Raw genomic sequence first — 12,018 nt, forward strand, 5'->3', positions numbered from 1 at the left:
GCAGATGTTGTTTGGTAGGCATAAGAGAAATTTTGCATAATCTTGCTGTAAAGTCCTTGGATGCTCATAAGGAATTCACTTTATATTTACAACCTGATCCTACTATTCTATATTTCAGTCAAAGCAAGATTTTCTTATAGCCCTAATTCAGCAAAGCAATTCAATGTGAACTTAATTTTATCCAAGGAGCCAAACCACTAAATTTACTAATAATTTCCTTTTTTTTTTTTTTCCCAATAAGTAAGGCCAGTTTTTTAGTGCTTTGTGTAGAAGTACTAGCTGGAAAAAATGTCTCTATATGCAATAACCTCTTTAAAATGTTTAAAACTTTAAGTGTGATATAGTCATTAGAGCTCCAGCTTTCCTGGTATAACTAGAAATTTCATGCTTGGTATGAAAAGTAGTTTTATAGGTTTCATAAATATGAGGCAAAACTAACTGTTTTAAAAGGAGCATTAAGTACCAGGTGGCATGTATAAATTGCCCTAAAAATGTTAAATAAAAAGATTTTTTTTTTTAAATGTGCAGCATAAAAATTATGGAGGTTAAACTTGTAGGTGCAGTCCTTTTATCATAAGCATTGTAAAACTTAAAGAATTCACATGCAGTAAAAACCATTTTCCTTTTTACCTATGATATATTTCTCCTTTATAGTAATTCAATTTAAGTCTTGGCTAACCAACGAATGACCTTCTCAAAATAAATCATTTTTTCATGCTTTTCTATATTCATTAATCTGATGTTATTTTAATATACAGGAAATTATTGAATTTTAGCATTTTAAATGTATTTTAAATCCATGCACAGAAAAGTTAATGATAGTGGTATGTATTTGCTGTCTACATGGTGATAACACCAACTTGGTGATTTTTATCTCAACTTTTGCTGACTGGAGTTGATTTCTTATTAAAAGGACAAAGATAAGTCTCTTTAACTCAATAAAAAATCAGTTTCTTATTATAGGCCTAGTAAACCTCAGCATTGTAGAGAAAGTTTTTGTATAGTATGATTTTATCTATCAAATAAGCCTTCACAAATGTCAAGGATTCATCCAATTTAAACTTACTGTATAAAAGAGATCTGTTTTCCCTAATTACTTGAAAAGCACCTCGTAGTAATAGGATAAGACAGCGTAGGTGACTAGCCAATTACTTAGTTTAAGCTATTTACATCAATCCATATGCTATAAATTATGTCTAAACCCTCTTGCACTTCTGGAAAAGTGAATAAAATCATATAAGTTTATTTTGAATACAAGATCAGATATGATATGCTGAGTGACACTTAAAAAGAATGAAACAGTAACTGTAGCTTATTTTCAGAAGCAATCTTGACACTAATGCTAAATTACAGCTTGGAAACATCTAGCATTTTTACCTTTATGAGAAAAGGCTTTTTACATATTTAACATAATTCTAGGGAAAATATACTGGAATTATGTATAAAGATATGTACACCGTAACCAAAGGGCATTTATATTCCCCAGTAGAATACTTACAACAATTTTATTGCCATTTGGTGTCATTTTCTAACAGATATAAAATACAGCCAGTAAACAAACTAGACTTTAGATTTAAGCTGACAGCTGTTCCTTCAGAAGCAATATTCAGATATTTAATCTTAAGAATACTGAATATTTTAGAATTGTTTGAGCAAACTATACTTTTAGCATGTGAAGAACTGCATGCTTTTATATACAGTTCTTGGATCTGATAATGACAGTAAAAAACAACCTTAGAATAATCTACACATTTGTCACTCCCATATATTCCCTGGGCAAGTCAACAAATTGCCTCATGTTTTATTCTTAATTCCACAAATTCTTTTTTTTTTGTACACAGTGTTGATATGAATATTGGTCCCTATTTTTTTCCTGTATGTGCCTAAGCCATGAAGTTGACTTCAATGCAGTTTATGCATGTGAGTGCAGCTTTTTCTGGCTCTAATTTCATTAAGGGAATAAATTGGCCAAGTTTACTGCAAAAGCCCCACATGCTGTTTTCATAAAGAGTCTCACTCTTTATAACTCTTCATGACTTAGTAGTCACTAAAGGTTTATGGAGAAGAGAAAGAGGGAGGATCACTTCAGCCCAGTAACTGAGGTTGGTACGCTACCTAATGACTTCTCACCATCACACAGCTTCATCATCTCACCAGACACCACAGAGGGAACAGCACAGCTCTGGCCTTTCCATAAGCTGGGTCAGCCGTGGTGAGTGGGTGAGGACTCCTTGGCTGAGGAGAGGCTGGGCAAAGGCAATTATTTGGTGTAAACTGACCCACTTTAGCTGGCTTCAGCAGCGTCATGTCAGGCTATCCACAAACATAGCCAGTTTATGAGTTTGTTTCCTGGAGATCCCTGTAAAAGTAGGGATTAACAGCAAATGATTTATCCTTCACAAAAGTGATTCCACCCACATTAATGCATGCAGGTGTGTACATACTCCCAGGCTGAGTAGGCTTCACCACATGCTGTCTGCCTAATTCTGAGATTTAATCTTGTCCCATAGAAAATGAATAATACGTTGCAACTTCATTCAGTGGGAGAATGATCCCTCTCCACATGCACTGAGGTTCAGTTGGGAATTATACATGGTAAAAGCTGAGAGATACTCCCATGGACATAGCCATTTGAAGAAGTACAGGCTGAAAACTTACAGCCCTTTTGTTGAGGATCATGGCAGTATAGCTAGTTCCACTGCAAATAAGTAAATCAGACTGTTTCAAGATATTTTTACTAGTATATATTTCTCCTTTAATGCTATAATTCAATTAAAGATAATAAGTTTAAGAAAGAAATTAGTTGTCCAGGCAGTGCTTTCCATCCTGCTGAAAAGATGAGAACAAGAAAAGCAGTTTTCATGGAGAAATCTTGTGCTTGTATGCTTTTTTCTTAAATTGATTCAGCTCATCTCACACGTGACATGTGAACCCTGTCCTGAAATGGACCCAGTCTGTTGCTCTGTGCGCTTGTAGGGGCTAAGCCAATCCATCTGCTGCAGATGAAGTGGATGTGCACAATGTGTCTCAACCAGGAAGTAGTTATGTCTTCATACCTTCTGTTTCAGGTTGTTTTCCCTGTCAAGTATAAGATTAGGTCCTTACTTTTTTCCCAGTACATAGTGGTATAGTTTTAAATGGGAACAGTGTCTATGAATCTATTATCAACTGCAGTCAAGATTGTGTTACTACATGCAACAGGGTGGAAATGTAGGAGGCAGCCTTGCAGCATGTGGTCATTTGTCATCTCCCTCGTTTTCTACAAATCCCAGGTTCTATATATTCTACACCCTGGAAACTCACAGGGTCATGTGCAAAAAGATTTATTTCCTTCAAGTTGCCATGTCCCACTTATCTGCTGTGGGGACTGTGCTGTGATAGAAAGACTATAAAAGGGATGAGACAGGTCCACCACTGGCTTTTGGCTGCATTCACAGGCTCTCAGGTAGCCAAAAAATTACTGAAATACCAGAACTACAGCCTTATAGCCTTGTTCTGTATATGAATACACAATTTTAAATCATACTGATTCTTTATTACTTGCAGAGAACATGGGATAAGGAGCAAAGATGACATACCTAACCAACAAATATATTATTTTCATGGATATTTTAATTTCTTTTTCCATGGGGGCTGAAGAGTTAGAGCTGTCTCCTTCAGTTGTTCACAGATGGGATGGAAGCAAGTTCAAGCTCATCCACTGTCTGAGCCAATGCTCACAGGAAAAATCCTGTCATAGCACTGTAGGTGTGCTGTATAACAAACAACAGTGCTAGTAATTAAGAGGCACTTTAAAAGTGCTATTTTGTATTAAAAAAATCCCTTTCAGTTTCAAACTGCTTTAAACACTAGGATTTACTGCATTTTCAGTGATTTTCAGAATGATTTTATGCTGCAAGGACAGAGCCACTGTTTGTTGTGGAAGGTTTTTTGTAGTTTTAAATTGTTATAATCTTTATTCATCTATCACATAGTTTTACCTGAATCAGCAGTAAAATCTCTGAAGTCAAAGGATAATTGCCAAAACAGCATTAATTTATTTTATCCGAATAAAAAAATAACCTTTTAAAAAGTACCTTGCAGCTACACAGATTGACAAAATGCATCAATTATATTTTTGCTCACTTTATAATTACAGTACAGTAAGTGCACAGTGAACATGGTTGATTAACCATAAGGTTACTGCTATTAAGTCACTCTCAGAAACAACAACTTGGACTTTAATTTAAGAACATAACTCTGTACAACTTCTGATCAAGTCTAAAAATCTGACATATCTGTACAAGCTTCAGTTTAAAGTACACAAGCAAATGATAGCACCTTAATTGTAGCAAAGGATTCCTATTGCTTCAGTCAGGCATGCTGGTTATGTGAATGATCAGATTTTAAAGAGCTCTTGGTATGTCTTAACCAACACCAAAGGAAAAGCTTTTCCAGTGAACTCTAAATATCCCAGTCCTCTTTTTTGCATAGAAACAAGTCTTATGAGGCGCAGCTGAAGGAGCTGGGATTGTTTAGCCTGGAGAAAAGGACACTCAGGGGAGACCTTATCACTCTCTACAGCTACCTGAAAGGGGATTGTAGATGGATGAGGGTCAGTCTCTTCTCCCAGGCAACAAGCGACAGGATGAGGAAATGGCCTCAAGTTGCACCAAGGGTGGTTTAGTTTAGATATTAGGACAAATTTCTTGACAACCTGAAAGGGTTATCAGGCACTGGAACAGGCTGCCCAGGGGAGTGGTTGAGTCACCATTCCTGGAGGTATTTAAAAGACATGTAGATGTGGCATTCAGGGACATGGTTTAGTAGTGGACTTGATGGAGTTAGGTTTATGGCTGTACTCAATGATCTTAAAGATCTTTTCCAAGCTAAACAATTCTATGAAGTTAAATGAATTTAGTGTTCCAACTTCTGGGGAATTAGGATTAGATCTCCTAATTAAGTATACCCTGGTGATTCTTCCACATTTTTCTTTCAGATTATTGCAACTGGAAAAATATTTCTCTTTCTGTTAGCTCACTGATGCTACAGGCCCCCATTTTGTCTTCTATCTTCTTGAACTTCATGTAATACAAAAGCATTGCTATGAAGCTCTGCCATGACTCTGTTGTATCTTTATGCCATGAGAGAAACAACTTTGGACAACCTAAAACTGGACTATCTCTTAGTTTGAAAGACTAAAACAAAAAATAAAGTAGTAACTGTTCTGTGTAACTGGTATCTAGCTGAGAACAAAGAATAGCATGGTACAAAGAAACTTGCCTAGGATGTAGGATGTACAAAACCACTCCAGCGTTTAGTCACATTTTCATGTGAGGTGGGGAATATCCCCTGCATTGTCTGTATTCCTCTATTCCAGAGGTAACACCACTTCCTTGCTTCACAGTGTATCAAACCCAGAAGTACAATAAGAAGTAAGCTATGTCAACAGTTAGATTTTAGGAATACACAAAAAAATACAATAGAAATTAGAGGTTATTCTGGTACATATACCTGTGTTTGTTTAATTTATTACAACTGTGCTAAACCAGTTTGAGAATAGCAAAATTCTTTAAAACATTATTGGAGTAACCTGCTTTTTTGTGCTAATATTTGGGTAACGGCAGCTAGAGAGAGCTGAGGCTCAGTTACTTTTCAGTATCTGAAATTTGATTTCTCCTTGCATTCATCTGAGCAAAATTTTTCTTATATGGGCATTCTAAAACATGAAAACAATCAGAGCCAGGGCACTCTTGTGCAAAATGCCACCCACATTACACAAGCTGAGGATCTGACATGTGATGAGGTAACTACTGATGAACTGAGCTGAATCTGAAGTGGAGTCATGGCTTTATAACCAGTTTCCAGTCCTATAACATCATGTCCTCATGGCCATGATTTTCTTCTTTGAGAGCCTATTCTTTATTCACTCAAATCTCCATGTGTCAAGAACATCATAGGAAGAAACTATTAAAGCAACGGGCGTAAAAATCCCCATTCCACTGTTTTACTTAAGCATTTAGAGTGAGAAAAATTAGGCAAATTCATATTTCACATGTGTTTAAATTGTTAATCTCACTGCTCTATCTGTATTAGTGAATACATTTACAGTAACTTTTACTTTATAATATTTTGGCAGAACTGTTAGAAAAATTGTTATAAGCCTAGGAGTGGAACTGAACCATGAAAGCTAAACTGTGAGCTGCTGCTAAGCTGGGTTATTAGTATGACAGAATAAAATTTCACACACACAGAAGCTTCTAAGCTGTGATATTTTGAAAGCAAGAAGACAGGGGTGGGGAAGGGTAATCAAAGTCATCTGTGTTCCCTCTGATATTCCACTGAATACTGACATAATAATATGTTGGTTTTGTCTGTTCTGTTTTTCAGGCGTTTGGTGATATTGGTGAAGAAAGTCTTTTGCGTAATGAAATGAACACAGCCCAGGAACCCATAAGTAAAATGGATAATGTGCTGTGTACATCTACATGCATCAAGCTGAGGGAGAAGAAAAAGAGTACAGCAAGGTGGGAAGGTATTATGATCAGTTTCTGTACCTAGCTGAAGAACACTACTGATACCTAAGAGACAGAAGAAAACAAATCATTTGAAAATACGGTTTCTCTTGGGAAGACTAGGGTGCAATCAGTTAGAGCTGAAATTTCACAGCTGTGTTTTCCAGTGTGTCTTCATCCTTGGGTAGTTTCATTGACTGTGTCCTGTTAGTTTTCCAATACCCCCTAAGGAGTGAAGTTGAGTTAAAAGCACCTTGTGTTACTTTTAAATCCACAGTAATGTTGTCTGCTAACAGAGAAACCTTGGAAAGTTCACTTGAGCACACAAGACAAATTCTTTTTAGGGAAAACTGATCAATTTATTTTATGGGTTCTTGCTCCAATATCTCTCTTGTTGGGGGAGGGAGGTCATACTCTGTCATTGGTATATTTACATAATGTCTATCTCTGCATCCTTTTTTCTAATCTTCAGGAAATCCAGTTGTCTCTGACAAGAGCTAGTTCCTGCAGTCATGCATATTCCATGAAGTTGTTTCCATCCTGATCCACATACATGGTATGGTTACTGTCTGATAGGATTTATGTTTCTGACAACCACATCTCTGTGTGTAAAGTGTTGTTCTGCAAATGCTCCATTTGTAGCTCTTCTGTGGCTTCAACAAGCTTTGCAGTGTGGTGAGCTCATGGGATCAGATCACAGATCATGCAAACATTATTATTTCATATGATTTTTTTTTCCTTCCAAACTGTGGGGCACTCCTAAATTTCTCAGGTTTGCTTGTTCCTGCTACCTGTGGTGGGGAAAATGTTGCTTATTTGTCTTTCAAGTTTCATGACTAAAACATTGACAGCATTTTCAGTAATTATTCAAAGCACAACACGATTGTAATTACAAGACTGCAAAAATGCCCAGAAGAGGAACAATGATGGTTTCATCTTCCAGTTCTGTAACCAAGTCCCAACAGGCTGCAAAATTTACAAGATCCCAGAGACCATTTTTCTGAGGTCTTCATGATGGTCATACCTGCTTCCCCGGGAGCTACAGAAGCTTAAAGCAACCTGGAGGTTATCCTCATGCTTTCTTAGTAGTATTAAAGTTTTGCTCATTGGTTTGAAGCAGTTAGTGCCTATTCTATTTAGCTCCATACAAATGCATCAGAAATTAAGTCCATGCCACAAAGGCAAGAACTATGAGAGACCGCAGAAGGAGAAGATGGGAAGGGGAACACAGGCAAGAAAGGTGAAATTGTTTGTGCAAGGCCACCTAAATCAGAGGCATGTGTAGAAATATAGGGCTGACTGCCAGTGCCCTGACTCTTGGTCTTCCCTGTGGTAGGATCCTTTTTGTCCTGAAAATGCAGTTGGAAAAGAGAAGAGTCTCACCTTACTGCTATTTTGAATCATTTCTGTAGAATGCTGTAATCTATTAACTTAGTAATCAGTGACATTTTTCTAGCATGTATGATTTTCTGGTGTCCCGTTTTTCACTCTGGTATGGGAAAAATTTTTCAGATCCACTTACATTTGCAAGATCTTACCCAGTATATTGAGCATTGTTGATTAATTTTGTTACTTAAATCTATGATTCTCATCCACCTGAATAATCAGGAAATTACATTAGGTAGTAACCTGAACAATCAGGGAATTACGTTAGGTAGTAACCTGAATGTTTAAATGTCACTCCTGAGAACAGTTTTTCTTTGGGTTTGCAAGATAACAGTCTGGTTTCCATTTTTTTTTCTGGTTTATTTTTTTTTCTCCCTATTTATTTGTGTGCATGTGCATATGTGTGTGGTGATTTTATGAGTTACACCCAGACAGAAATGGTGTTTAAATCTTCTGAATATTTACAAGAACTGATGCTATTTGTGTGACTTCTATTGCATCAGATATTACTTGGATGACTTCTCTCTGTCATAACAGGAATAAAATTGCCTTTTTAATGTTTGCTTTGCCTGTTGACCCTTTAAACTGTTGTACATAACTTTGAAAAAGAAACTAACTGAAAAGAAATCATTCAGTCTCAGAATTTTTCTGTGGATTTTTTCTACCTGAGCAGCGTTGCTCTTTTCATGCCAGATTTTGGGGTAATACCAATTACCCCACAATAATTAATGACACACACAATATGGTGGAGGCTGCTGGGATTGCCTGTGTTCATGACTGTCCTGTGCTGTGAGTCAAGATGGTGATCTGTAACCTATTCCAGTTTCTGGGCGACTGTACCAAGAAGACAGTGTGCTGTGGGCAGCATCATACTATATACATCTTCTTGACCTCAGTTTTGTCTTTCAACATGACTGACTATAATGGTAAAAATCCCTTCGGGCAATATTAATACCCCAGGTTTCCCACTACTGAGTTATGATATCCCAATCTGGTTCTGTGAGATTTTGTCTTCAGTGTTGGTAATACAGTGTTTGTAGTTAGTCTGATGGCAGGACTGACTTTGTGTGTGGAACCACCACACCTTCAGTTCTAATAGGATTGTGCTGACTTTTTAGCAAATGTGGATCTGGTCCTGAGATCCGCATGAGGGACTTGATTGACCGCTTTTATTCCCTCAGTTATATTGGAATACCTACACTGACTTTCATCTGATCTGGGATGTAAAATTCTGTAATTATGTATTTGTGAAAGATGAATTTAAAGTATGCTTAAATATTAAGTAGATCTACCTTACTTTTTTTCCCAGAAAATGTAACATCCTTCCTATTAATTTTGATTACTTGCATCCCACGAGTTCCCATGATTGTTGGTCAATATACAGTGGGTGGCATTGGCTTTGAAATTGTTTGCTGAAGTGCTCTTATCAGCAACACCATCCATAATGCTCAGTTATAGTTGGATAGTAATTGCCTGTCTATGCAGTGTTCCTTTACAACAGTTTTCTCCTGTGTAGCTATATATATGTAGTCATTACTGAAAAGTGTAAATAAAGAATCCTTTTAGTGGTGTAGTTTCCCTGGGTACCTACTGTGCTCTTATTATCTAAAACATACTCCCCATCTGTAGTTTTGTTCTATTAAAGGATAAAGACATAACTATGAATTAAAAATTAAAATGCTTGTTGCAGATTGGAGAGCAAGGTCTAATAGAATATATCTGGTGCTAGGCTCACAGTACAGTAGATAGATTACACTAAGCACCAGTTAAGCAAGAGGATGAAAAATGAGTGATTTTCATCATTCAGTTAAATATAGTGCTAAGTGGTATGTGCTAGCATTAAAAGCAAATTACTTAGCACTTCACCAATCACAGCATGAGAGCATTCCATTGGAAACAGTATTTCCAGTGATGCTCAGTCCTCGGTTTTATTAAATAAATCAGCTGTTAATGCTTAAGGAAGCGGTAGAAGACATATTGTTATGGTAATATAAAGATTGAAAATGTAAAAATAAAGAGACACAGTACCTCATTTTAATTAAATGTGCTAAGAAAACCTCCCTCTCTCTTAACAACAAAACTCCAAGGTGCTGGCAAATCTGTAATTTCCTGTACTTTTTTTAGGTCTTCCTTTCTTCCTAATGAATATGACCTTTCTTTTTTTTTCTTCTTTATAATGACATCTTTTTTTCTCATAAATCCGCTGACATGTCACTGAACATTTTGATGAGCTTTTCTGATTCCCTCCTATATCTCCTTGATAGGATATTATTATCCAGTAATCTAAAGATAGGGAGCCTAATCCTTGGCACAGGTACTTTTTGACTGCTCAGTTAAAGACAACGGAGATGTGAGAATTTACAGCACAAGAGGGTTCGACATTGCAGCCCATATATATCCCATATATATGGGCTTTATATCCCTTTATATCCCATAGCAACATTATTTCCTCCACAGCAATGGTCATTGGCAGACAGTCACATCTGCTGTCTGAACACATGGAAGATGTGAGTAGTTGTAAACCTTCCTGAATTTCAGACCATTCTTAAGCCACCGACTCCTCCTAAACAAGAGTCATCTATTAGGAGCTACACAACAAAAGTCCTGGGAATGACACATGTGGAAGACGGTCCAAAGTCTGAGCCACAGCTGCATCTTCACCAGCATGATCAAATATTAGAGGAAGAGAAAATTAAAGTTCAGGTATAAAACTTACAAGACTGGGGAGCCTATGCATGAAGTTGAGTTCTTCATTTAACCTCAGTGCCATTCTGTGTGGAATCCTATTTTGAGTTTTCTTTTATGACGAGGTTTGAAAGCTATTTTGTTTGTAAAGTCTATTGTGTTTGTCTGAGATAATTTTCCCATAGCGGCCCTCACAGTGCTGTCCTTTGTATTGGTAGCTAGAAGGGTGTTGATAACACACCATGGCTATTGCTATTACCCACCATGGTTATTATGGATGTTGCTAAGCCATGCTCACACACTATCAAGACAGTCTCTCCAACATTCTCCTGTTCACTAGTAGGCCGGGGACAGGCAAGAAGTTGGGAGGGGACACAGCCAAAACCGCTGAGCCAAACAGATCAAAGGGATATTCCAGACTGTATGATGTCTACTCAGCAATAAAAGCTAAGAGAAAGGATGAGAAGAGGATGGCATTCATTATTTATGACATTTGTCTTCTGGAGCAACCACTACATCTACCGAAACTCTGCTTCCCAATAAGTGGCCAGACATCACCTGCTGATGGGAAGTAGAGAATAAAATCTTTTGTTTTCCTTTGCTTCCACTAAACTGTCTTTATCTTCACTCATGAGGGATTTCTTTCCACCTTATTTTCTCCTCTGCCATCCTGCTGAGGAGGGGAGTGATAGACAGGATTGGTGGGCAACTGATGTCCAAGCAAGGTCAACTCACCACATAAAGAGAAACGTGTAAGAAGTGAGGGACAAACTGAAAAGATGAAAACCGAGAATCTCCTGTAGGCACATAATTGCAGGAACTCATACACGGAATAAAATACCATGTCTTTGTAAAAATGACAATCAATATTTTTCTGTTGTGAGGGGAGGAAGAATAAGGGGCAATCAGCCTAAATATCTTGCAAAGTTTTTTTCTCATTTTTGTAACCTACCATACCTAAGGGATAAGCTAGATATAGTTGATCTATTTTTAGTCCAAATGTTGGCTGGAGGTGTTTTCAGTTTTATTCTGGCCCTACATTTCTGGGATTCTGTGAAAATTATTGTCCGAAACAACTACTGTTTCCACTTGTGCTTAACACTTTAGTGAAATCAGTGTAGTCCTAACCCAGCAGAAGTCTTTCTACTAATAGTCTAGGATAATGATGTTGGACCTGAAAGAAATATTTTGCAAAATCTTGACTTATTTCAAAAAGTTTCCTTGGGAAAAAAAAATTGCCTTTTTTACAATATATATTCAGAACCGAGACATTTAAGCAATGCTTCCCTCTCTTTGTGTAGCAGATTTTCATTCTCATTTCCCTGTCTTCTTCTACTTAAATATGCACTCCAAAGTTGGCTTTTTTTTTTCTTCTTGCTTTACTATATCTTTATTCAAAGTACTTTCTTAAACCTTAAAACAACAGATATTATTTTTGGTACCAATATAACCT

At 37.0% G+C, this 12,018-nt stretch overlaps 1 protein-coding gene across 4 annotated transcripts in view; it reads left to right on the top strand.

Annotated features, from left to right (window-relative positions):
- LOC127476334 (uncharacterized) overlaps nt 1-8,523 on the top strand; it is a 182,343-nt gene extending 173,820 nt beyond the window's left edge. For 3 of the 4 annotated variants that reach the window (XM_051799163.1, XM_051799165.1, XM_051799166.1), the window contains 2 exons: nt 6,370-6,514; nt 6,967-8,523. In XM_051799163.1, the coding sequence (XP_051655123.1) occupies nt 6,370-6,514; nt 6,967-6,995 (174 nt within the window). In that variant the 3' untranslated portion in view covers nt 6,996-8,523. The remainder of the gene's footprint in view (nt 1-6,369; nt 6,515-6,966) is intronic. The other variant, XM_051799164.1, reaches the window with a different exon arrangement.
- The last annotated feature ends 3,495 nt before the right edge of the window (nt 8,524-12,018 follow it).

Source organism: Manacus candei, unplaced genomic scaffold (assembly GCF_025592945.1).
Source record: "Manacus candei isolate 608988 ecotype Guabito, Panama unplaced genomic scaffold, ASM2559294v1 h1tg000049l, whole genome shotgun sequence".
NCBI classification, from domain to species: domain Eukaryota; kingdom Metazoa; phylum Chordata; class Aves; order Passeriformes; family Pipridae; genus Manacus; species Manacus candei.